The following is a 27,850-nucleotide window of genomic DNA, read 5'->3' as shown; positions in this document are numbered from 1 at the left end:
CAAATAAAACTGAACTGCTTTCTTAAATAGCCAAAAGAACTAAAATATCCACAAACAACTATCAAAAAACATCAGAGCTTTCCAACTGAAGTTCTTCAATTGCTAAATATAGTAAAACTTTGCCTACACAGCCTGGATCTTCTTTGCTGTTTTGATTCTGAAGGTTAAAAATGTTCTGATGGGGTCAAGTTGTCTTTCAGGGTTAAAGGTTGCAGACCTGGTCTGTGAGCTCCACACTGCTGTGAGCTGGTATCAGGGATCTGGGATCTGGGATGAGGGAGGGGGCAGTCCCACCACCGGCAGCCTTTAACAGGCCGGGCGGTGCGCGATGGGAGGTTCACAGGCGGCGCTCGGTGCTGCGCAGCGGCGGCTGGAGCGGTGCCGGGGCCGGACGCGGCGGGATGCTGCCTGTGACAGCGGAGCGCGGCTGATAATGAGCGCCTTCAGTACGTGCTGCGATGGATGAGGAAGGTCTCGTGCCAGCGCAGAGCCGGGGAACACTGAGCTGTTGTGTCCGCGATGGTGGCGCCTCCGCGCGCTCTCCCCGCGGCTATCCGGACGAGGGACGGCGGCAGAGAAGGAGCGACACGGAGGCGTCCGGATTCGCACGGTTCCCAGTGTGAGGAGGAGAGATCTGCGCGGGAGTGAGGGAGCAGAGACATGGAGAAGCAGAGCCGGGTCCGCGAGGACATGTCGGCTTCGAAAGAGGACAAGCGCAAAGAGAAGAAGCCCAAATCCGCGAAGCTCTTCAGGAAGAAATCGCTGAAGTCCGTGGGGAGCTTCGTGAACAGAATCATCAAAACTTTGGGCACTTTCACGCACTTTGGAGACGCGCAGGACGCGGAGGACGACGACGGGGGGTTCGGAAATGGCGCACCGTGCACCCTCAGCGCCGGCTCGGGGATCCTCAAGGAGGACGTGCCGGTGGCCAGAAGCGCCCCGAGCACGTCCTCCTCTCTGTGCACCGGCAGAGAAAAACTACTTTCCCAGTACGGGGACAAGATCCCCGGCGTGCTGGGGCTGAAGAACCACGGCAACACCTGCTTCATGAACGCCGTGGTGCAGTGTCTGAGCAACACCGACCTGCTGGCGGAGTACCTGGGCTTGGAGCGCTACCGGACGGACCCGAGCCCCCCCGCGATCAACGGCACGCTGCGGGGCGCGGACACGCGGCTGGCCCGGGCGGAGGTCACCGCGCAGCTGGCCGCGCTCGTCCGGGCTCTGTGGACTCTGGAGTACACCCCGCAGCTCTCCGTCGACTTTAAGGTAAACCCGAAGCGACGCGCCGCCGCCGCAGCTGCAGGTGCTGCTCGGTGCGCAAGATGCGCAACGCAGCGCAGATGCGCCGCGACGATCCACATGCATATTCATGTGCACAACTGGGATTGAGATAAAGTGGGTTAAGAATGCAATGTGAATTTATGTTCCGCAAAGCTGGTAAATATGGATATTCACTCCAAAAAAACTGACAGCCCCAATTAATTCATAAAGATTTTCCAAAGAGCAGAAACTTTTTTTTAAAACAAGATATAAATAGATATCAAATGCGTAATAGCTTGTAGTTATTGCAAATTAAATCTTTCTTGCAACAACACTCAACAATTCTAGTGGAAAAGTTTTGTGTTTTAGGGGTTAATTTCCATAACAATGGTGCCGAAAACACTGCTTTTTGAAAACGCCTCCCAAGGTGGAACTTTCTGAAAAAAAATCTCCATCTCTGCCCTCTAAATGGGGAAATACAACTATTCTGAAATGCTGCTTCTGCGCATGCGGACCACCAGCATAGTAAATAGTTATGCACATGAGTGAATGGACAATAACAACAATGGCAGCCTCCAGAATGCCATGACTCCCAGTCCATAGTCTCCTGGGACTTTAGTTTTAGAATTTCAGCATTTCTGTCTTTTCTATGTAAACTGACATCTTTTGCAAAAGCTGCTTTGTAAAAACAATGCTTTTCTGAAACAAAAACAGTTTGTTTTCATTAGAAATGTTTTGTAATCAGGGCCTCACTGACACAGCGAAGCTGAGGCAGAGACCCCGGTTCTAATAATCAGTTTTGACAATTTAGAGTTTTGAATTATAGAAACATAAAAGCTGATCTACGCCGTACTCACATTTGTGAAGCTCAAAAACCATACAAATCACTGCCGCTGTACAGTTTGAAGTTTAAAATAGCCTGATTACAAATGGTATTATTCACTTAATTTTGTCTTAATCAACAAGGAACAGTATATACATGCATTGTAAATTCATGCAATGTGGAAGAGACAGCACACTTGTTTATGAATTTATCAACATTGTGCAGTTAGCTAATTCAGTCATTTCATACCTGGTGACCACAGAGCATAAGAAGACAGTAATGAGAGTAGCTAGGAGTTGGGAGTTTGTACTTATTGCTTATCATTATCAGAATATTGCATATTCACTGAACATCCTGCTGCCTTATACAGCATAGACCAGGGGAGTCAAATGCATTTCAGTTCAGTGGACAAAGTGAGCCAGATTTCATCTTGAGTGAGCAGGATTGATAATAACCCATAATGCCGATATCGAACTTTCATGCCGATAGCTCAGCTCGGGAAATTTCTTTAAAAAAGTAACAATGTTTTCTGTAATCTGCTCGGTTGCTTGTGGGATGGTTTTGGCCTTATGTTTGACACTCCTGTTGGAAGATTGCATTCTTTAAAGGTCTTTGCAGTTTCATGTTAGAGAACACATCTATGAAATTGTTACACACATTTTAGATGTATTTATCATAGATTTATGAACTCTGTCGCTCTAAAACGCTCTTTTTTTAAAATATCTTAAAAATCTGTTAGCAGTAATTCAAGCTAATAGAAGGATGCCTACTGCTGTTTTTATTGCCCCTGGTTCATTTCTTTTAGCAATGTGTCACTGCCATCAGCTTTTCAAGTTTTTTTACTGAAAGGTTCACAGAACTCATTCATCTAAACTCCACACTTCCTTGTTTAAATGCTCTCCACGTATTAACATTGAACACACATTTTGTTTTGTCCCTACTCATATTATAAAGCAGTATTTTCAAATAATCAAATAGTGTTTATTTCAAGATGAGACTTTTTTTTTCAGTTTCCAAGAAATTGTGGGTGTCCAGATATCCTGGGTCCTCCTGTAATTTCTACCTCTGGTTTACTACTAAGCATTATTAAAAAGGTCAGGCCAGCTTCACAGTTATTACCTGAACACCTACTTTTGCATTATTAGCTTGTTGGTACCTTAAGTGCAGAGTAGTCAAACATAATCACATGTTATTCACACCGTGTGCCATAAACACAGCGCTGAGTAGCCAGAATGTCCTGTTCGGATAAAACAGAGGTGTTGCAAGCATTGCATCATTTGATATAATAGTACAGCACTTCTCCGCCTCCCACGGGCAATAACAAGTATGCAGCGCTCTGCCCGTGTGACTTCAATGTTTCCCTGCCAGGCGATAATGAGGCTGCTGCTTCAGTCACAGCGGTGTGAGGCCGCGGGGTCAACAGGTACCTGCACTGATCACACCCCGCCGGCATCCTCTCCTGACGAGGAGCCGTGTGTGGTGACTCAGAGCCAGTCGAGCGCCCGGCTTTGTAATTGTCGCTGTCGCAGCAGGTGAGCGCGGAACTGTAAATTTCAGGATTTAAATGTGCTGTGATGCAAACTGGGGGCCCAATTTAATAAGGTCCTGCTAAGAACAGGTGGTGTTTACAGGTGGCAGGCGGTTCGCAGGTCGTCATCTAAACCCTGTTTACACGATAATGTTTTCAAGTGTTTTTGGTGTTTGTGTATTTGTTTGTATGACAACAATGCTCAGAACCACTGAAAATGCACCTTTTTTGAAAATGACTCCTCATCGAAAATGCGCCAACTCCATGGAAACTGGGGAAAACGCAACTTTTCTGAAACGCTGCTACCAAGTATGAACACCACAGTTGAAGTTAAGATTTCTTATTCACATTTGCCAGTAGCTGGACAATAGTCAGCAATGGCAGCCTCCGAAGTGTCATGACTCCCAGTCCAAATTCCCCTGGGACTTGGTAGTTTCGTAGCCGAGGGTCACCTTCATTGTCTGTCCATACGAATGTCTGTGTAGTCCCCGTTTACACAACAACAATCAGAAGGAATCTGTATTGGTTGCAGGTCTGCAGATAAAAGCCATGGGGAGCCAGATGAGGAAAATACCTCTCGTCACAATAACAGCACTGAGTCAATTTGCATTTTTGTTTCAAACGTGTTAAATATCAACATAATCATAAAACACAAGCATTCTCAGATGTTGATTATCTTGTGCTCCTCCCAGTATTTTGCTCGATTTGGGAGACCCACCCACTGTTCCTAAATCAGGAATACAAACGCACTGAATGGATGTTGAATCATATTTTCTTCTATTCAGAGTGTGCACTCAGTATCACTTTTGCACCCATTTTTTAATGCGCCTTTCGCAGATCAGTCCTCATGCTGGTACAAGAAAGAGGCACTTCCTGCTTGAGAATCATCCGTCCCTTAGGAGAGGGCTGGAACACAGCACCATCAGGAGACCCTCAGGCTATCTGTGCTGGTGACAGGAGTGAATGCGGGTGCAACTGTACTTTATCCGCCCGCAGCTCCTCACTCTGGATTTCTCTGAGCCGGAGTTCAGGGCAAGAAGTAGATAATATGGAGCGGCGAAGAAAGACACTCACAATAGATCTATTCTTGGAAATGCTAATTACTCTGCAAAGATGACTGCTGGAATATCTTGACCCCTGCTGCAAAGACGCTTTCATGATTTTCTTTTCTTTTTTTTTTTTTTTTGTCACACTTGACTGCGTTATGAGGAAACCACCTGAGAAGCCAGTGAGCGCTTTAATTTTGATGCAGTGTGAGGTATTTGTTACTGATGCAGAGAATCAGTTTTAACATGGATTAGCTTGTTGTTCCTCGAGTTTTCTCCATCTGCTGTCCCCTGTCAACCGGCGGTGGCACTGCCAATAAATCTCCCATGGCTTCCTCTCCCTCTTATCTTTACTGGAGTCCAATATCACCAGTTTATTGCGTAACAATCAGGGGGAGCGGCGTGCAGACGCCTTGCCAAGAATATCGGAGCGATTAAAAGAGGAAAACACTCCCAATTCTGAAAAGATGCTTCCTGTGTTGAAGCGCGCACACGCAAACCCACGGCTGTGGCTTGAGACGGCAGGAGGTCCGGGGTTCGTGCAGCTTAGGCCTCCTGAAATTGCCTGTTGAGTAATACCACAGCTGCCTGGAGGGAGGCATTATAAAATGATCAGATCGCTCCGAGGCTCGCGCCTGACAGGCTGAATTAGCTCCCGGTTGCGGGAACTCCAGACAGCACAAACCACTTAAACACAATCCTCCAAAAAGGATGGGTCTGTTTAGATGGCTCTATTAATCTGCTGGTTTTCCGGGGTGATTGTCAGGCTTCGCAGGCCTCTGGAGGTTGTGGGGCCACTGAAAGGTTCAGCTAAAGCGAGGCAGATTAAAAGGACTATCGAGCCTCATCACATGAATTTTAAACAAAACTGAGAAAACTGCAGGTGTTTAAAGGAATCCCCCCCATATTTTTTTTTTGTCCTGATGCTGATAGACTATGAACAGGGTCTTCATCCTTGTGGAACCAAAAGTTCCACAAAGTTAATGAATAAGCCGCCGTCTGCTCACTCAGGTCAGTCGGCTGCAGGAAGCAAGAACAACAAAGTCCTGCCGAGTACCTGGATCTCTGCCACATTCCTGCACCACCTGGCTTATAGGACAATACAGGTGGAGGAGGGAGGCAGCTTTGTGGGACGCTCGCGAAAGATTAAGTAACACCGGGCTACTTTGTGTTGTTTTTTTGCGATTGCCAACAGTGTGTCCGGTCCTGACCGCTCACTCGCCCACAAGTGTTCCTGTGACTTTGCATTTGAAAGGTTGACTTTCCTCAACCTGGGAGCAGATGTGGGCTTTTGATCTGGACCGCTCTCATGCGTTTTCTGACCCCCCCGCCCCCCCGCAGGCTTGGTGTGTTTGTACAGAGGGGCCTGGGCAGGGACAAAGCCTGAAACTCAAACAGTTACTCAACATCAAATTTACTGGTTTTCATAACACGAGAGGCCTGAGAAAGAAGAGGGGAGTGGAGAGGATGAGTGGACTGGAATGTCCTCCTCCCTCCGGTGCCGCTGCCTCACTGCTGGGGTGGCGGTAGTTTACTCACTGCTGTGTGTCGAGATTCACCGTCACCGTGTTGACTTTGAACAATCATTTATGTAGCTGGGTGCAGAAAGTCATGTGGCCTGTTAATGTTGTACTGGCAGCGGGATTTCGACAAGTTCAAGCTATTTCAGCCATGTTGGTGTCAGAGGTGAAATTAGATATTGGTCAGAAAGTTTCTGCATGCAGCCCAGTTTAGCAGCTGGACTCTGTTACTACAGAGCCACACTGTTGTAATTTGTCCAGAAATTTGGAGGTTGCACCAGTCCTTGAGGCCATGTACATTAATGCATCAGCCTTGTGTCTGAGCTGCACAGAGAGCTGGACCATTTTCCTCTTCAGCTTGGAGGACGCAGACTTTATGACCTCCCCGGAGTTCATCTGAAACATGTCGGGCGCCGCAGAATTCAACAGCATCCATGCGTCGTGTTTATTTCTGCTTGCTCCTTTGCAATAGTTTATGGCTTCAGGATGAACTGCTGTGCTCACAGAGAATGGTTTTTGGAAGTATTGGTCATTCATCACTTTTTTACTTAAGTCTTTTAACTATATAATCGACTTAAGATAAATGAGTTAATAAATAATCCACAGAATGGGAGCGTCTTGTTCAGTAGAGCAACATTTATCATTTTCAACATTAGTTTCCTGTCTTGCTACTATTTTCAGTTGGACACAAATTTAAAATGAGCTGCAAATAATGATATTTAGTTTTTAGTTACATTTTAAACAGTATCCACACTTACCTGGATTTTAACTTGTTAATATATTTTAAACTGATAAACCGGTTAACCACGAAATGCACTGACTGTTTGGCCGAGGCATTAAGAACCTGAAAGTAAATAACAGAGCGGTGAAAATAAACTGCATTATTTCATAAAGGGTTCAAAGCTTAATGTAGAAGGGTGAATTTTTAAAGAGTGCCAAAATGATGATGGTCTCATTTTGTCTTCAGCTGGATGGTTATACACATTAGCAGGGGCCAGCGTCCATTACGCCACAGACGGCAATAAAAAATCTCTTGGCCTTTTCCAACCCTCAATTATATCACTGAGACAATTGGCACCTTCAAAGGACTGATGGTAATTACTGTTATTGCCTTGGTCTAATGACTGACTACACAAAGGTTTTAGGTTGGTGCGGGTCACGGTGCACGGTTTATATCAAAGAGTTTCTTCAAAGCCAGTCTGGATGTTTCAGAGTCGCTGACTTTTTAAAGGCCGATGCGTCAGATCTCGCGTTGCTGTACAGCGACGTACATATTTCAAGTTGTGGACGCTTCATCTAAAATGTGGGTGAAAGTTTGAGTCTGTCTCGACTCAGAGGTGTACCATCTGTAACCGCAAAAAGAAAAGCAAAAAGCAAATATGTGCTGTAAACACACGGCTTTAAAAAAAAGTGCCTCCGTGCCTGTCTGGCTCTTGGTTTTCATGCTGCTTCTGCTGCTCCACACACACACACCAAGCTGTCCACTCCTATGAGCCCAACATTTCTACTGATGCAAACTTTTTGCTTGCTCTGGCTAACTTATCTCACAGCTATCATAGGAATCTGGCGTTTGATGACAGCGCCCATCACTTTCTGGCTTTCTTGAGATCTACGAGGCGAAGGGAAGCTTCCCTTTCAAGACGAGATCACAGGACGAGATTAGAGAACTTTATCACAGCCGAGGCTCCACCACTAGCTTTTCTGCGTTGAGGAGTTTTTATGTTCACTTTTTGCTCTTGTCTGCGTCTTTGAAGATGCGGTTCTTCCTCCGCATCCAATTAGTTGTTACCCTGGTCATGCTGAATGCCCGTCTTTTAATGTTTTGCAGGGAAAATTTGCTGAAGTGTATTTTTGAAAGGTCTGCTCTGTCATGTGTAAAAAAAAAAAAAAAAAAAAAAAAACTACACCAAATCAGGCATAACATTATGAACACTGTCTGATATTGTGAAAATCCCTTTTTTGCCACTAAACTTTCCTGATCTGTCAAGTCGTGGACTCCGTTAGACCTCTGAAGGTGTATTGTTGTATAATGATGTTCGCAAGAGATCCTTTGATTGCATGTTGGGACCTTGATGGGACGACATGAGCCTTTTTCAGTAGCTCGGATTACACCTCCTTTAAGACATATTGGCATTTGCCAACAACCAACAAGAGCTGTAATTTTGAAGATAGAATTTATTGATTTATTCTGTCATCTATCCATCTCGTGTATGCCCTTAACAGACTCAGTCCAATCCTTGTGTTTGATCTTTTTTTTTTTGCTTCAAACATAACTTTGAGGTTAAAATCATCCATCCATCCATTCTTCTTTAGATTGGATGCAAGTATCCAACAGACTCACATCTTTGTTATGCAATAACTCAGGAACACTTCAAGAACTTTCTAACACAATAGTCTCAGATATTCACCTGGATTTAGGAATAAACTGGTTTACTTGTGGTCTCTTTTGTTCACTACAAACATAAAAAGTGACTGAAAAGATCTCAAGAAAGAAGTAATTAGTATTTGGTGTTTAATGGCCTGCGTGAACGCTCGTTTGCCTCTTTCTTATTAACACTATAGCTTGTGAAAGCCTTGCATGATTGAGATAATTGTGTCAAATGCAAATAAGAAAATAGATATTTAAAATGCTTGAAAAAGAAAATGAAGGAGAAAATTACAAATTTTCCTCAAAATCTGTGTAAATGTAGAACTGGACCCTAGACCTGGCTTAACATCAAGGCCACTTCTTACATGACATGAGTGTGAACAGGCGTTAATGTAAGCTGCATCTCGAAGCGAAGCATTTGATCTGAAGCAATAATTAGGTCCACGCTTTAGTCTAAGCTCTTGCTTAGCCTTCATTCAGTTAATCTCCCTTCTTTCTTTAAATCAAACTCGCTGTATGGCTGCGAATCATCGACGAAATCCCTGAGCAAGAAAAAAAAAAAAAAAAAGCCAAAACCTGGTCTCTGGAAAGTAATTCCAAGTCATTAATGTTTCCATCGCCACAACTGGCCATTCGTAAGAGATGAGGCCTTCCAGTGTTGTTTGTGGAGGTATTCTGCCCAGGAGTGCTGTGACACACTCTCTTACGTCTGTGCGCATGGATCTCCGCCGTACAGCTGCTTTGAGCTCCCGTTTGGCCTCATCCTGAGAAGCTAAACATAAAGGTGTGACAGCCATGCGAGCATATTAGTGATTATAATCTATTGTCGCCTCTCTCAGAATCTTCTCCTCCTTCAGGCTGCCAGCTGCACTTCATTTTGATAATTCCTCGTCAAATCAAATTTAGCGCTACACATGTAATTCCACGTTACGGTGTGAGAGATGAAGTCGTCTTCAATCAGCTTTTAAATCAAAAGCTCTTAAAACCTTCTGTCTTCCATTAAAAAAAAAAAACTAGGAGTGTATAGTGTCTTGAGAGGAATGTAACAGTAATTCCCTCTTTCCAGACAACAAAAAATTAACAACAGTGTTTTTTTTTTTCTTCTAAAAGTCCTAGACAAAAGCCTGGTTCTCTAAATCCAAACTCTGAATTGAGTCTGCTTTAGAGGAGGCGAGGGAAGCGTGAAGAGCACAGAGTGCAAATTTGCAATTCTCTGACTCGTCTGATCGGCGTAGTGTGGAGAAGGCCGTGTTAAAGCTGGCCATTCAGCTCCTGAACACACTCTTGAAACCAGTAAACAAGCCGTGCATGAGATTTATGAGAGAATTATGCAGAAAAGATACTGAACATTGAGCAAGCAACCCATATTTTGAATAAAACTTTCTTTTAAATTAGAAAAAGGTAATGAAGTGATCTCTCTTGCAAAATTAGCTTTGGGAAAAAAAAGACAACAGATGATGTGATTTTTATTTTTTTCTCATCAAAGCATCAACAGAAAATCACAATTATGTCATAATTATGTAGCAGCGGCAGAAAAAATGACACTTTCATGTTTTTGTTTTTGTTTTTGTTGATGTTGTTGTTGTTGGTTTGCAGGCTATCGTGTCCAAGTATGGGTCGCAGTTTCGGGGTAATTCCCAGCACGACGCCCTGGAGTTCCTCCTGTGGCTGCTGGATCGCGTCCATGAAGACGTCATCCTGGCCTCCCACAACAACAACAACAGGATCAAAGCTCCGGGAAAGGTAAGCCAAATCAATCCTGATACTTTACTTATATCCTAATAAAATTGTTCAATTCTTAAGATGTGACTTTTTTTTTTTGTATTTATTGTTTTCACCAGTGATATTCTTTCCAGTTTTACTACTGAGGAAGTTTTTATCAGGACTGTTTTTGCAATCTTCCATCTACAGAGTGCATCTGATTTTCTGGTAGTATGAATTTACTTAGTGGAACTTCATGGCACTGTTAACTAAAATCCTGCATAAAAGTCTGCTAAAATGCAGGTTCATGCGTTTTGGATGCATTTTCCGGGTGATTAACTAAGAATAACACCAAGAGTGACATCAGGTGCAAACAGGAATATTGAAGTGAGGATTGTGTGCCTTAGACTTGTTTACACGACAGTGATCTGCATCACTTGCATGTTCATTTTCTCGTGTTCACCCCTGGTAGAACCCCTATCAGCACAAAACTGTGGGGTTGGACATGTTAGTTATTACGTTTATGAAACACGGAGCGTTAAAGCAAATGAGAAATCGAGGAAGCGATCAGTCACAACGTCAAAAATTTGTGGTTAAACGCAGAAAATATCTAATGATGAAGTCCGCAGTCGAAATCTGTGGTGGGGAAATGAGTCTCTCTCTCACAATAACAGCAGCTGGTTTGCACCACCTATAAAAACATGGTTAAAACAGACGCAGTAATAAACAAGGCGAGTGCGTAGGAAGCACACATCGGGGCAGAAATGCTTTATTGCCCCAGGTGATTTATTTACCGTGCTCACTAGAGGCTACAAAAAAAATCTGTCTTTGTTACACAATGAAAAAAGTAATAATAAAGACTATTTGGTTTTGAAAATCTCACTACTTTACCAATGGTTACCTGGGCTTTTTAAATCTCTCATATTGTCAAGAATCCTGCTGCTCATCCCAAAAATGCATCTTTTTTTTTTTTCATATAAGAGGAGAATCAACAGGCTTTTCAATTGTCAAGGTATTGTTATGATAGGAATATAATCAACCAAACACCACTTAGTCTGTGGTCTTTCTGAATCTTGATGTCTGCTCAGAGCCAGAGGAGAGAAAAGCACTCAGACGAGTTTCTCCGTGGACGTTTGCGTCAGTTTGTACTGAACCCACCAGGCTGCCAGGGCGCCATGAATTCAAAATGAACGATCATACCGCATGCTTAATTGATGCATTGTTAATGCATGACTCATTATGATTAAATACACGATTTAATGTATAATGCATGTGGCACTCTTACGGCTTGATGCATAGTGAAGTCGTTAGTAGGTTATGTGATTACACGATACACAAGGCGTCGTCGTTTACTGAACGTTATTTCTGTCTGTGTACGAGCAGCACAGTCAGCTGAGATTTATAGCATTTAGCACGCCGCCAACATGACATCTGACATGTAGCAGTGGTCGTGTGTGGCGGTTCGTACCTCTGCGCTTGTGCTGCATGCTGTCAAGCCGTCAGGTTGAACCTTTCTGGCCAGCCTGTCCAGAAATGCAGCGATAATTCCACCGGCAGCCTCAGCGCAGTTGGCTCTTTAGAAGTCTCGAATTTTGTCCCGCAGAGCAGTTTTTAAGCCACCATAACCAGTGTGGCAATCTGCGGTGTGCAACCTTCCTCTGTGTCTAATGCATTGCCCGGGGACAAGGAGAGTACAAGTGTGGCGATTTGGTGTTTGATTTCCTCTCAGCGTGCCTCCTCCTTGAGCGACGCCTGCAGGCATGGTGCATCCTGATACTCCTCCAGTGGAACTTTGAACTGCTCACTGCTGTGAGCCATTAAAGCAGAGTTCCCATGTATTATTAAAAACATGTTTTCACTTTTGAAATAGACATCCCTCTTCTTTTATATATATATATATATAGTTTCATTGGGTTGAGAACCGATGCACGGGAAGGCGCTCCGCTCGCCGCTGGTGAGTCATTGCAAACGGATCCACTCAAACGCGGCGCCCTTTGTTTCCCAACGCAATGATTTATTCCGATGTCTCTTCATCGTGGATTAAGATGGTGAGGTTTTGAGCTCAGGAAGTTCCCCACATTAAAGAGTTTGAGGCACGGCGCGCCCTTCCCTGTGAAATCTGCGGGGATGACATACAGCCCTGTCTTGTATTGACTGCTGTCCTCGGTTTAAAGTGGAGAAAGGGCTTGTTTTCTGGAAAGTGCTCCGTCAGCTCTGCATATCATTACACAGCCAAGGTCACGTTTTAAGATTTTGGCTTGTCTGCGGAAGTCGGTGTGCCTCCATCTCTTTGGCTTCACAGCCCCGTGACAGAGGTTCAGGTTGTACTGTTGAAGGAAGGAAGCAAGGGAGTCTGGGTTAGACTGGCTTATGTTGAGTTTGCATGTCCTTCCTGTGCTCATGTGGGCTTTCTGAAGGCGTGCTAGCTTTTTCCTCACAGTCAGGACTCACACAGGACAGCTGGTAGCTCAAAATGCTCACAGGTGTAAATTAATTGAGATTTTATTTATGCAGAACTAATTACAGCCTGTAGGGATTTACTCATATAGCACTCACATGAAACTTCTGAATGATGACTATTTGTCAGCTAACTGCATTTTGCGATCAGAAATGTCTCTTGATATTAAATGTAACATAAAATATCCTCCTTACTTGGAACAATATCTGATACCAGTTATGTATAATGACCATATATGGCACTTTTTGTTCAGGTTCGTTTCAGAATTTATATGTGAAGAAAACAAATGTGTAATTTTCTAACCAAAATTTTCACAACCCATTCCAGTCATTAATCCCTTTAAACTGAGATTAAATGGGGCCTCGGAGTCACAGGGGTCAGAAGCTGATACCAGTAATAAACCACAGTACCTGAAGAGAATCCGCACAGGGAGAGAGCATGCAAACTCCATGTATTAAGACCCACAAGACTTGAACTGGATACATTCTTGCTATGAAAGTGCTAACGTCTACACCACAACTATACTTCACACACTTTCACTGTTGTACTTCACACACTTTGTACACTTTTATTGTTGTTATACAAAAGAAATGGTCTTGTTTTTAAGGACAACATAAAGGCAGAAAACAACAAAGGGAAATTTCAAAGTAAGTTTCAAGAATTCACAGCAGTCTTTTATGTCTGAGCTTTCAGAATGTTAATAGAAAAACACATTTTGGATGCGGCCGTACTTTAACTTTGACATTTCTCTTGTGCTCCGGATGCAAACAGATTTGTTCTCTTAGTGATTTGTAGCCGTGTGAATGTGGACACGCGTTTAGCTTTTCCATCATGTACGGCGTGTGAAAGTTAAAGTTTGACTCCGGCAGTACTTCTGCAGCTCACGCCGTCTGATGTAACTACACAGTGTTTCCCTCTCCCGTGTCAGCTAAGCCGCCCTTTAATTCAGGATGAAAGTGAAGGACGAGGTGAGGGAGGATGTGACGACGAGGGTCTGGAGCGTATCTTTGAGTGCACTTGGGTGAGCGGAGGACGTGACAGGCGGCCGGGACTGGAGAGCTGCTGATAAGGTCTGTCACGAGCGCGCGGCGCCCCGGGGAAAATGTCGCCACACCTTGTTAACACCGAGAGGAGCCGGCGAGGTGTGGAGGACATAAAGCTGGATGTATTTAAGACATATTGAGATGCTGTGGACCCTGCTGGATGATGGAGTTTGCAGTGCAATCACAGAATCGTGTGATTCTGTTTGTGTTCTACTTGGATTACTATGGAATTCAGTGCAGATGTTCCCGCTGTCTTCAGGGTGAATCGTAACCATCATGGGTGATTCCTGATTTTTCATCTATTTTTAGGTCGTCTCAGAAACTGTTCCTGTGCTCAGTGATCAGCAGTCAGACTGAACAGTGGCCGTGTGTGTTCCTCGTATTGAGCTTTATGTAACACACAGCACCATGAAAGGTGAGGTGAGGGAATAGTCTTACAGCCTATCAGCTAACTCACATTCACACTGAAGCCTGGTGGTTCAATCTGTTGTTTTGCAGTGTCTTTGAGCACTGGAAGACAGTAAAATGACATGCTGTTCATAATGGATGTTCAGGATCTCGCAATAGAAGCTGTTGCTATCCGTCATGTGATTGTGTCATTGTACGGATGAATGGGTGAATGTGATCACTGCTTTGACGCGGTGGCAGTAGTGAAAACACACTCGGTCTGTTCACATATTCACATTTTAATTCAGGAGCCACACTTCAGAAATTTGTCAAAGAAATAAATAAAATCAGTTTTTTTTCTTTGAAATTTGTACAGTTTGCTTGGTGGTGTGGTGGACCAGATTGGAGCATCTTACATCTGTTTTGGCCTGAGGGCTTCATTTGTTTGACACCCCTGCACTGGAAAGTATTACATGATGTGTTCCGATACCTACAGACGCAAATTTCAGTTTACTTTTGTTTCAAAAGAAGCATAGCACAACAGCAAATAGCTAAATAAAGCTAGAAATCATACAGTTCACCTTTACAAAAAATAAAGCTTCACATCAGTCAGTGAGTCAGTAGTGTCTACACTAGTCGTATTTTTAGGTTTAAAATACCACTGTCAGGTCATTTAGGTGATGAGCTGTGAGTGGGCAGATTACAGTGTCTGTGGGTAAATGATGTCTCATCAGTGTGAATGTGGCAACATACAATAAGCATGTCTTCAAAGTTATGACAGTACTGAGTTAACGATGGTGTAGCGTTCCTCTTTAACTTATAAAAAGAATCAGAGCTGAAATTCTGGATCTGTCCTCTCGTTTTACTCCAGGAAGCAGGAATTTGACTCTGAATTAGCTGTTATTTTCCAGAAGCCTCATCTAAGCCCTTTAAACCTTGCATGCCAGCTACCTCGGGGTCATGTGAAGTGTAACATGTTTTTCTCACTCTTACCTGCGTACGGGCCTCTGGACAACACTGACCTCCACCTGACCCTGATCTGACTGCCACCGCTGTAGCCTCACAGAGGACGCCACACCGCAACTGTTCTGTTAACACCGCGGATCGGGGTTCATTTGTAAAATGACCAAAAATGTACCCTGGTAAAGAAATCCACAGTATTTCACACCTTGCGTGTGACTTCATTTATAAGATGAGCGTACTAATCTCAACCTAACAGTCAAAAACGAAGGTGAGGAGTTCCAGGGAGTCAGAAGCAGAGTGTGAGGGAAATGTTACTGGAAACATTGAGACCCAGAGCAGCTCCCATGTTATGAATCTCTCTGCAAACAGGAGTATTTAAATGAGGGTTTTGCATGCTTTAGGCTGTTTACACAAGAACGAACTGCTGGAGGTATCACTTCTTTTGCTCGGGGTGATTAAATGGAGCACCGAGACCCCACAAGCACAAAAAATGTAAAATTGTATGTGTTGGTGGATAAAGTTAGAGCGTATATTAAAGTTCTCAAATGTACCAGAGGATTCCAGAAAATAAATCTGAATTTGCTTACAAACAGAAAAACTAAATATTGGTCATGATTGGTCAGATGATGTACGACATCGAAAATATGTTATGATAAAAACCACAAACTAAAGTCGTGGGGAGCCAGCTGATGAAATGCATCTCATCAAAACACTCTGCTGCTTTTCTTCTTTTTAAAACCATTAAAAATGGATGCTGTGATCAACAACACAAGCCTTTTCAGAGGTAATAAGTCACATGGCACTTTGTATTTCAATCAATTAGCATGAACTCCTGGAACACACCTTGTTTTCAAAAAATTGCGTAAACAGGCCTAAAAGTGAAGCGAGAAGCGGTAAAACGTATCGTCGCTGCGCTATGAGGCTTTCAGTTTATGTTGGTCCTAAATCAGTTTTATGGCCGTAAAATTCAGGCAGAAATCAAAACACATTGGAAATGAACACATAGAGTGTTTCTGGGTGTGTGACCCTGTAGCGTTTTATCAGTTATTGTAAAATAAAAACACAGCGATCTTCCAAAAGCAGCACATTAGCTGTGAAGAAACACCTTGTGATTGGTGCAGAGATAATAAACACATCAATACAGCATGTGCTGTTCTGTGTCTGTCAACAGATTATAGAAAGACGTTGTAACTGCTGGAGGTAAAGCGTGGGGTGTCCGCCGTTTCGTAGTCAGTATTTGGCGTCTTTCAGTGCGACTGTGAACCCCGTCTGACGTGTTTAATTACTGATCATTTTAGAAAAATGTGGCGCTGTGTACGAGTAGATTTCTTAGCTGCTCCGTGGCCACGGTCCAGAGCAGAGAGTCTCTGGAGACGGTTGTCTCTCATGTCTGTCCAGGCCTGCTGCTATCAGCCGGGGTGGGCTTTCTGCAGACATCAAGGTTGTCGTGGATTTCAGCTTTATCGGCGAGGAAACACTCGGTCAGATAGACACTCGCCAACGAAAGGAAAATAACTCTCGCAATTTAATCTCCCCGTGAATCACGGTTTACTCCTCGCCTTATCTCCTGCCCCGTCCCCTCAGCGCTCTGACGTCCTGCACCTCTGCAGGAATGTACAGTAAGGCTGTGGTATGCAGGCTGATATCACCATCCCTCCCACAGACCAGCTCTGTGGAGGGCAGAGGGGGGCCTCGCCGAGGGGAGCGCAAGGCCGGCTGCATTCAGAGTGTGTGAACCGCGTTCCTCTGAAACTTTAAAAGCAACGCTCCGGGATCAACTTTGGTCTGGGATTAAGTTTCTTTGTTGTTATTTGCTGTGCGCTTCACCTTCTTGTTAATCTCCTCCGCAGCCAGACTGCCGGAGCTGCCGGCGGCGCTGCCTGGCCGACTGGCAGAGTCATCCAGGGTCACCGCCAGTTTACCAGTTTACCAGTCCGTGCACGTCCCCTTTCACAGCCCGCGCGCTCCTTCCTCCTCCGCGGCGAATCCAGGAGCCTGCGAGGCCGCGCTAATTGTTTTCGAGCATGTGTTGCGAGCTGCCGTTTACCGCCGGCGTGTCAGAGTACGAGGGAACACCCCCCCCCCCACACACACCTACAGTTCCTCTTCATCTGCACGCCTCTAAAGCTGACTTGGTCTTTTGCGAACACTGAGTGTGCAGCTGAAGTCAGAGTGTTTTGTGTCGGTAATGGAGGGTGACATTTTGCACACACACAACCAGACCGGCGCTACGCGCATGCTAACATTTACCGCTGCCTCTCCATGGCTTTGACTCGTGCGCCGCACATTCTCCCGAGGTTTACTGATCGTTTATCACTCAGGAAACACAGAGTGACGCTCTCTCTCTCTCTCTCTCTCTCTCTCTGTGTCTCTCTCTGTGTCTCTTGGCTTCATGAATGCAGCCCTTTGTGAGTACCGGGAAGAAAGAGACACTTGTTGTGCAGAGCGGTAGAGGTGAGGCTGCGTTCAGTGGTGTTGCGCCAGGATGAGGGAGCGGTAAGCAGGAGTGACAGTTGTAGAGATGGGGGAGTTGTAAAAGGGGAAACTGCTTTGATTCCACATGACAAAAAGGGGGGCTTCGGATAGAGTCAAATGTCGATGTTTACCAACAGCGACTGAGCGAACCAAAGGCACGTTGAACAGCACCATGCATGTGATGGTTTAAACTCGGTATCTGTGTACACACTGCTGAGCATGTCTCAGTTATTTGCAGTAATCACTGAAATTTTCGTTAAACAGCCACAATCTGGTGCAAGATGAAATGTCGAAATTTAACTGCATTTTCTTTAAGCGACTGCTCCTCAAGTGCAATACAGTGAAATGTTTGAAAACTACATCCTCCCTTTGAGACTAGAACGTTTATTGCAAGTTTTATTGCTTCTCAAAATGCAACAATTTAGCCTGAGCAGTTTTTGTCTGCAATTTTCAATCTTTTTAAGCTCATCCTGTCGGCCAATTTTGATGTTTTCAGGAGGCCAGTTTTGGCCCGCGAGCCATATATTTGACTCCCATTTGTGAGAATGCATTCTTGAGTTATGAGTCATATCTGTGCAAAAACCCTCAGGATGCACTCAAATGCGCCTTTTGCCCTTCTTTTGTAATTTTAATGGTGAATATTTGGCACATTCTAATATGAAAACGTATCGTTGTTGCATTTTCCTTTCAGAAACGTTTCACATTTACAAGTTTTCACGTTTACATCTATTGACTCTGCTGAAGACCTGCACTATTACTGATGGTGTTACTGTTACTGCTGCTATGTTTCATATTAATCCTTATACATGACTGATCCGCGGTGAGATCCTGTTGTTTTCTGATGCTGTTGGTTTGTAATAAAATCCTCTGGGCTTCAGGCAGAGTGTACGCACAGTTTAAGCCACCTGTTTTTGCAAGCGTACTCTACATAACAATGAAACCTCATGCCTCTGTCTATCTAAAGATTAGGTTTAGTTGGTCAGTAGTGCAACAGTGATGTGCTGGACCAGCAGTGCGCCCACTCACACCTCAGTCTGAGAGCAACAAGGCGAAACACGTTTGAGTAGGTGTGCAAACAGGAGTGTTTCAGAGTCACTTTGGACATTCTGAACGATCTTATTGACAGAAAACATGTCCATCTCTGGTAAAAAGCATGCAGCTCTTCCCTCTTCATCACACATGTGCACCTGGTGGGTTCAGGATTAGATATATCAGATACATGCTGAATTTAGACACACAGTGACCCAAACGTTGTACTAAAGTTTAAAACCTCTAAACCCACAGCAGTGCAACGCGCTGGTCTGTGTGTGGTCGCCGCTCCGGTTAAAGCGGGATGCAAATGTCTCTGTTGTGACTCTTGTGTGTTTTCTGCTGCGTGTGTGTTTCCCTTTCATTCTGCCTTTTGATTCGATCTGCCCCGCCAAGCTGAAATAGCTTCCTGTGGCTCGGAACCACCCAGCTGGAAAAGCAGCTTGGAGGGCAGGGTGCGAGCACGAGCAGTTTGTGTTTGAGGTCCTCCGTCACCTTCGACCCAGATCAGTGCAGATTGGTTTAGGCTCTAAGCTCCCAGCAGATGCTGAGGTGAGAAGTATCTGTGTCTGATTATTGGTGTGAACTCGTGCACTAAATCCACTGACATTTGAGAGCACATTACAGGCCCGTGCACACGACACATCTACAGTCGTGGCTCTGTTGTCTGGTGTTGATTACTTCCTGCAAGCAATTACACAATGCAATTCTCTGTGTAATCATGGAGACTATTGACTTTTTTAATTGTTTGGCTCATTGTGCAATTTAGATTAGGTATTATACAAAATATATTGGGAAATGCTATCTGAGACCTCTAAACGGTGTGTTTGGATGTTAGCACAAAATAAATGTAGCTTTTTGGGGGGGTGTTTACACAAACACAGTGCTTTCAGTCCAAGGTGGAACTTTTTGAAAACACTCAATTTTTTGAAATGGGAAGTAAGTTTTTTTTTTTTTTTTTACTGAGTTGATTCATTTTATCTGAAAAAAAGATCCCTGCATGTCTCTAAAGATGCCACTAATCATACTAATTCACGATAACTAGATGTCTGAAATCACTGTAATTTCCTTCTGTAAAATCATTAGTGTGTCTCTTCCAGTCCTGCAGGTTGCATTTAAGGTCATGTTCGCCTCCTTAAAGCAGAATAAACTGCTATAACCGTGGCACCGAGGCAGCGTCGAGCTGTCCGGCTGGTCCAGACCACACAGTGCATCACCGCTGGCTTCAGTATAAACTGCACTCATGCTCTGCTGGGAGCTCGGCCCAGACAAACCTTCTCTCATTAAGTTGTGTGGAGCTTTTAAATAAAAAGGAAACATGGTGAACGTTTGCTTTTGTGTGATTTCGAGCTCCCAGAGAGGCTACGGGAGTCTAATTACTTTAAAAGTAAAACATTCACAAGTTAAAAGTTTAAATCAGCCGCACACAGAGCGTTTTTAAAGCTTTATTCGCAGCAGATTTAGACTCAGTGTTTGAACTGGTAAAGATTTATCTCCAAACACATGCTGCTTCGGAGACAAAAATGAAGTTCTTCATCCTGTTTTGTGAAGAAATCCGGCTCACTGAGGAGACGGAGTCTCCGTTTGATAGAAAGAAATTCACTCACACACAAATCATTTCTAATCCCGCTGTGTCTGATTGGCATACGGCGCCGACCGCAACAGTTTAAATGATTCAGATTCACCGAGTGGAGGCTTTCCAGTCACTGTTTCATTTCAATCGCCTGAAACCAGGCTGACTGAGATGATTTAAACAGTTGTTGATAGAAATAATTTACGCAGGGAGGCGTGCCTGTCACGGCGAGTCCACCCCTAATGTGCTATCTCGGAGAAAATTGAGTTTGCTGGGAAGATGAATTGATTTATTTATTAAAAAAAGCAATAATTATCAATCTGGCCCAAGAAATGCCAATTTAAAGAAGCAGATAAACTAAACTTTGTGTATCTGCTGTAATCGTCCTTCTAATTAGCGCCGTGTGTATTTATTGGAGTCCAGCAGAAGCATGAGAAGCTGCGGCGTGTCCCCCGCCAACGTCTTCTGTCATTTTATCCTCATCTGTGTCGCCGAAGTCGTCAGCGGCAGCCGCAGAGGCAGGAGGGTAATAATAAAGCTCATCAGCTCAGGAGGTCGACCTGCCTTCATTAGAATTAATTTCTCCCTCAGCCTCTCCTGCTGCTCTCTTAAAGGTGGAATAAATCACAAAAATCCGGCTCCCCTGAGAAGTTCCACACCGCGGGAGAAAGAGTCGGTGTTTCAGTCAGATCTCTGTTGATGGTGAACACAGCCGTTCTGCACATGAAAAGATTATTTCTCGCTGTACTGTTCTTCATGCAATGTTCAAGCAAACTCAATATAATGTTCTTTTATACTTACGAGCTATAAATCTCAATTAAAATGTATGTATATTTTACATACATTCCAGTATACAACCATACACATAGAAGCACATGTGTACTTATGTGGAAATATATTCCACTGAGTACAAAAGAACATATATAATGAAATATATACAAATATAAGGATTTACAAGTCCACGAATGCAACACATACTATTAAAACTATTTTTTAAAATATTTTTATTAATATTTTTAAGTCACAAACACACACAACAAGCATCAGAACCCAGAGCACTTCCCCCACAAACATCAAAACACAAGTGTAGAAGGGATGCACCGGAAAACCTCAAGGCAAAACAAAGATATCAGGCAGGCAGTAGCAAGCTAAAAGTGAATGTGTCCAGATATTTCAGTTCATGCTAGTCCGTATAGACCCTTTCGTAGGCACCCGTCCTCACCAATATAGTCCAAAAAAGGATTCCAAATTTTGAAGAATTTAAGTGGATTGTCTTTCATCCAAAAGCTTATCGCTTCAAGAGGTACAAGTTCCATGGTGCTCCTGATCCAGAATGAGGTACTTGGGACAGTGTCCAATATCCAGTTGAGGAGAATACACCTCCTGGCACTGAACAGCAACACCTGAAGTAACTTCAGTGAGGTAGGGTTGAGGTTCGTCGCAGTGAGTTGAACACCCAGAACACAAGAAATGGGTTTAAGAGATGACTTCTTCTTAAAAATGACGTCCATTTCTTTACAGACATTATGCCAGAAATCAGACACAAGGGGGCTGTTAAAAATACAATGAAAATATGAACCTTCATTAATTTTGCATTTATGACAATATTTTGATAACAAAGGATTCAATTTATTACGTCTCACTGGTGTAATGTGAAGCCGGTGTACGACTTTGAATTGTAATTCCTTGGCTTTGTTAGTAGATAGGTGACCTGAGGAGCTCTGCCAGACCCCATCCCTCTCATCTTCAGATATTGTTACACCAAAGTCAGCTTCCCAGAGGGACTTCACATGTGCAGTGTACAGGGTGCTCGGGATCAACAGGGCCCTATAAAATCTAGTAATACGTTTCTTGGGGTTAGAGTGTTGAAGTATAGTTGAGAGGGAGAAACCATTAGTATGTAATTTCATAGCAGAGGAGACAAAGCTGCGTACCTGCAAATATCTAAAAAAATTGATTCTGTTGAAGTTTATATTTTTCTCTAAGTTGGTCAGAAGACATCATGATATTATTCATCATGAGATCACCTATAGTTTTAATACCTCTACTGGCCCAAAGGGAAAAGGAGTGGTGCTCAAAGCCAGGAGGGAAATCAGGATTTGAGTGGATGGGAGTAAGGAGAGAGAGGAAACTCTCTTGATTTTCCAAATTTCCTTGCCAGCCTCCAAGTTTAAGGGCATTCTGTAAGATAGAATTTTAAGTTTTTAAGTTTAAGACTAACCCAACTATTAAAACTCTTAATACAGATTCACATATTTGATCAGGTTTGCATATCAAGTTTATTAGTAAAACAAAATAGTAATTTGCCCCGTTGTGTGTAGAGCATTATGCATGAGATCCAGTCATCCCTCATTGCAAAGGAGGTGTCAGGCCCCGTTTACACAACAGTGATTTCAGGCGCTACTTCACGTGCACGTCCAGAGTGTCATGACTCCCAGTCCATAATCTCCTGGGACTTGGTAGAGTTCAGTCACTGTATTAGTCATCCAGCTTGGTTTTCTGTCCATATAAATCTCAGTTTACGAACCATTGTTCCTGTTTGTAGTGTGTGTTCTCAGTGTTTTTGACATTGCTGTGTAAACACAGAAGTTTTCGAAAACAAAAATGCAAAAAAAGTGTGTTTTCACTGAAAACGTTGTCGTGTAAATGGGGCCTTAGCCACACAATTACATCTACACATACAGTATTTTCAATTACATCTGCAACACAGTCCGAAACACTGGGGGGTCTTTGTGTGGAGTTTGCATGTTCTACCTCCCCTTTTCTCCAGCTACTCTGGTTTCCTCCCAAAGTCCCAAAATCCTCCATTGAGGTTAATTGGGGACGATGAAATGTGTGAACGTGAGCGCTAGTGTGTAACCTGCCTTCATGCATCGCCAGCTGGGAAGAAACAGGCGAAATGAAGCGAGGCGTTTAAACTCCAGCAGAGAAATACAACCAGGGGTGATAAAAGTCTGAGACAGTTTTACTTGGGAGAGACTAACTGCTCAAGATGAAATAGTGAAGGAAGCAAAAAAACCTTTTGAGAAACCGTAACTTTTAAGTCCTATTTAAATGATCAGCTGTCACTTTAAATAAATCTCTCTGGCACTTTGAGTCAGCATCCTTTATGTGTGAGTCAGTCTGAGGTCAGATGGTGCGAGCGGAGAGCTTTCGGTGAAGTTCTGCAGTCAGTCACAGTGTGCGCTCGTCGCATGGCCTGCTTTTCAAATACACCGCCGAAAGAGCAGCCAAAAAAAGTAACAAAACCAAACAGAATCTCCTACGTGAGGCATCCATGTGTATAACTTAAACGGCGTCTCGCTGAGAGCTTTCAGTTGGATTAGCAGTAGTAAATACTAACATCGTGCAGCGGGTTAGCAGAATACTATCACCTCACAGGACTGGAGCAGACTGAAGCCATTATTCTCTCCAGCTGCAGAGCAACACTGCTGTCTTTCAGTTGCATTCAGTTGCATCAATGTCTGGGCACTTAGCGCGTCCGTCCGAATGCACCCCGCCCGGAGCCGTCACCCGCCGGGAATAATGGGCCGGAGCCGAAGCCAGGGTCAGCGAGAGAGAAAGCTTCCAGCGTCGGTAATATCGGGACTATTTATAGAGGGGGAGCCGCGCGACAGCGGGCCGCGTTGAAGGAGAGACTGTCCATTATTTATCAACACTCTGTGTGTCAGCTGAGCACACATCTGACTCAATAAGTCTCTCTTTGCTTTCGCTTCATCTGCGCCTGAACATATCGATAAGTGCACGCGCGTTCCGCTCGCTTCCCGTCTCCTCCCCGCTCTGCGAGCCGCTCCGTTACCGTCGCCGCGGGGATTCTGGCGTTGTAGGGGCTTGTTCTCAATCACTTCGCCGTAGTGCCCTCTGGAGCGGCAGCACATGTCCATCCCTGTGTGTTTCCACGGCTTGTTTAAATTATTCACACCGGGGCCATTACTGAGAACAGCCGCCTCCCCCCCTCCCCCTTTACGATCCACCTTCCCTCAACGTCCCTGAAAACCCATCAGGATGAGACAGGTGGTCTGTGAGGATCGCGGCGCGTGTGTGTGTGTGTGCGTATTTCCTGGATTTTTACCACACTTGGAGTGCTTCAGTTTCTTCATAGTGGATCTCGCCACAGAAATCACTCCCAGCAACATTTTTTTGGGGGTGAATAATTGAAAGCTTCCCCGATGGGACAGAGTGCACCGTTAATCTCCGCGATTCCAGGCCTTCAAGCTGAAGCACAGACGTCCAGGAGTCAACAGTTTTGGATTTAACGGAGACTCGGTGTTGCGCTCGTCATCTGTGTGTCTCCATCCTCACTGCTGAAACTGAGCGATGAGTAAATGTCGTGCTGTTTTCAGGGCTGCTGAAAGTGTTTTTTAATAAGACTGTGGAAAAAGCCTCGAGCTAAGTAAATGTCTTGTTGTGTAATAGCGAGAGCGTTTGCTGCCATCACTCTTGTTGAGTCAATTTATTGTACTTCCATTCAAGATAATGCGGATTTAATTACATTAAGAGTTGCATCCAAGTCTTTGGGTTCTTGATATGAACATTGCAGCTCCCTACATCAGAGGCCCTGAATAAACCTGACATTACAACCACCTGCGTAGTCCGTGGAAGGCCAGTCTGCTGCTGCCTGAACTGAATGACCTGAAGAGAAAGGTCACGGTGCCTCCGGCGGCGTGCCGTGAGATCTGGCACCAGGATGTTAGCGGCAGGCCTTTGAAGTTGTGGACGTTGCGAGGCGAGGCCTTCGCGGATCTGATTGATCCATCTCTTCTTCATTGCTTGCAAAAACTTTTACTACTTGTTGTTCTCGATAGAGGAAAATGAACTTTTTACGGTACCTGTCCAGCTGTTGTTGTAGCCTGGTTATCCCTCTCCATCACTCTGCCTGCTCCCTGTTCTGCTTTCTGTCAGCTTTAAAGAAATAAAAAATCTCACTTTGTGAACTCTGGCCTCCTGCTGACGCTGCTGAGGCAGCAGCCGGGCCTACGGCCCAACACTCAGCCTCACGCTGTATCTTTGTCATTTATCTAAATCCCGGAAATCAATTACGGCACTCCAAGGTGCCAGGGTGGGGGATTTAAGTTTTAATTTTCTTCCTGCTCCTCGGGAGCTGGCACATTCGCCTCAGTTGGCATTGAGGCTTACAGATTAAGCCGAGGTAGACAATTCTCAGGCTTGACATGCCTTATAATGGATATGAGCTGTTGCACATTTTTTTTTGTTTATATTTCTTTTTGTAGCCTTTGTAGATACGAGTGGCTTTGACTTTAAGCCTCTTGCTTCATGTGGTATCTGATGGCCAGTGTCAGCGCTTATCATTACCCCGAAGATCCGCGGTGGTAGAGACCATTTCCACCTCCTAACTGACATATTTAAACAAAAAACAGGCCAAAAAAATGCATCCATTCTATATTCTTCCAAGACAGGTCAAATCAGAGGCCAGTGTGTCTGAACAACAACTGTGGTTACATGTGCTGAGCAGCGATTATTGTTTTCTGTTCACTGAAGAATAATAACGGACGTTAAGTGGACAAAAATGAAATTTCACACCCTGTGCTTCTCCTTTTCCTACCATCCACCCTTCCTCTAAAAATAGTTCCTTGGGTTTTTTTTTTTTCCACCTCCTCTCTCTGTTGCCTCCTGCCTGTTTAGTAACGTTTTCATCAGGTTGACGTTGGCATATTTTTCTGACAAGCAATTTCAAAGATAGCATCTCAATTTCAGACCAGCTCATGGCATCAGTTGCAACCCCCCCCCCCCACCCCCCCCCACCCCCACCCCCACCTCCCCCTGTCCTCCCCCCCCCACCCTCCTTTCTTCCCTCTGTTCTGCAACCAGGGTCAGTTCAGAACCTGCAAAACAATTTCAGCCCCGGCCCGCTCCATGTGAACCGATATCTGGTCTCGATCGCTCAGATAGCTCCGGTCTTATCGGCGCCGTGCGTCAGCGGCCGTGTGAGCTGTCCCACTTTTCTCAGCGTGCGTAAATGTCCGCATCGTCTGCGGCGACTGCGAACACACGGCCGACACCTCGCAGACTGTTGACACGGCGGAGCCGGGCAGGGATTTGCGAGGGGTGATAAGACAGGCTGCGTCTGCACTCGGTGGCCTCGGCGTTGCTCTCTTATCTTCACGTCGAGATAGCGGAGGAATCCATTGCCCGGTGCGTGGAAGGAAAAAGAGATGGTGGAATGCTGTTTATGTTCAGCTCGCTTGATTTCAAAGTTAAAAAAAAAAAAAAAACCACAATAAATGTGGATAAATATGAAGGGTGACCTTCGTGAACTCTCACCACTCAGATCAGCTGAGTGGGAGCTCCTCTTTTTTTGGCAGCCGTCACATCGGAGGAGGAGAATCTGATGAGAAGCGGATGTTTCTTACCTCTGTGCGGACGGGAAGGAGTGAGAGAGGCGGTGGGGGTTTGTCATTGTGTGTGTCTGTTGGAGCGGAGTGCAGCAGGGCGCTCAGGTTTCAGTCTCGGGACTGGTCTCAGCAAAGCCCGAATGCTTTCAGAAGGATAGAACGTTCTAGGGAAACTGCAGAGGGCTCTACTGTGTCTCTGTCTGTGTTCACTGAATTCTTATCCGCACACCGCCACCCCCTCCACCCCCTCCACCCCTCGCCACTTTAGCAACTCTAAACCTCTTTTCAGCTTGGTTGGTGAGCGGAGGTCATGCTCGAGCTGCCAGCCTGGGAACAGTGGCAGCCAGTGCGGGACCGACGGCTGGAAATGCGAGGAACGGTAAACAGAACGAGAGCGCGTGTCAACACGGGAGGCTCGCAGAGTGCATTTCCGTCTGCCGGTGCCAACCTGGCATGAAAGCGCCGCCTCATTGATATGATGACTTAATGCATTCTCAAGTACCTGACTTTTACACCGGGCTGCTGTGGGATTGATAGAGTGCAAGCCGAGAAACACTAACAAGGTGGTTGTATTCCACCTTTTAAACAAAACCACCAGAAGGATCTTTTTTTTCTACTTGAAAAGCTGTGACATAGAGTTGAAGGGTGCATCCTGCTCGTCTCTTATCTAAGATGAACTACCTTTATGATAACTGTTATCTTGGATTGTAATCATTGGTCTTATTTATTTTGCTGTACCACTCTGATATGTTTGAAAACTTTCTCCACACTGCACATTTTTGTGCAGGTGGAGGCTCGGTGCTCCATTCTTTCACTCAAGAAGTGATACCTCCAGCTTTCTTGTCTAAACAGTTTGTGAAGTAAGCATAACCATCTCTGGAATAAACCTGTTTGCACATAGTTATCATTGATCACCTGCACGTGAACTTCAACCACAGTCTTTTTGTGCTAGCATCCAGTTTAATACACATTATGCGGGATCGTGGTGAATCAGGAATCAGAAATCACACTGGGATTAAACAGAAGCAGCTCATGCAGCTCAGTATCTGTCATTTCAACAGCAAGAAAGAATGTGATATTAATAACCTAATAGTGTAAGTCATTGTTGTGGTATTCATTGTTTTGCACAGTTTGATGATGTTTAGGTTGTGTGAAGTTCTCTTAAAAGAAGCTCATTAGTGGGTGAAGTGTGTTTATGGCTGCTGTGTCATTGCCTCGCCGCAGCGCTCCGGAGGAGACACTCCCAGTGTGAGACATCCCACGCTTTACTTCTGTGACCTTGCAAGTACTTCAGTGATTAGGCTTCTTTTTTTTTATCTCCCT

At 44.6% G+C, this 27,850-nt stretch overlaps 1 protein-coding gene across 3 annotated transcripts in view; it reads left to right on the top strand.

The window, feature by feature from the left end:
* Window positions 1-352: 352 nt before the first annotated feature.
* The window catches only part of usp43b (ubiquitin specific peptidase 43b), a 66,240-nt gene continuing 38,742 nt past the window's right edge, over window positions 353-27,850 (top strand). Inside the window, exons 1-3 of one of the 3 annotated variants that reach the window (XM_030089736.1) lie at window positions 729-904; window positions 952-1,266; window positions 10,142-10,288. In XM_030089736.1, the coding sequence (XP_029945596.1) occupies window positions 869-904; window positions 952-1,266; window positions 10,142-10,288 (498 nt within the window). In that variant the 5' untranslated portion in view covers window positions 729-868. Of the gene's footprint in view, window positions 1,267-10,141; window positions 10,289-27,850 lie in introns of all 3 variants that reach the window. The other 2 variants (XM_030089735.1, XM_030089734.1) reach the window with 2 other exon arrangements.

The sequence above is a fragment of the Salarias fasciatus genome, chromosome 4 (genome assembly GCF_902148845.1).
Source record: "Salarias fasciatus chromosome 4, fSalaFa1.1, whole genome shotgun sequence".
In the NCBI taxonomy this organism is placed as follows: Eukaryota; Metazoa; Chordata; class Actinopteri; order Blenniiformes; family Blenniidae; genus Salarias; species Salarias fasciatus.
The sequence above is the reverse complement of the archived record's forward strand: the minus strand, read 5'-3'. Positions and strand labels throughout refer to the sequence as shown.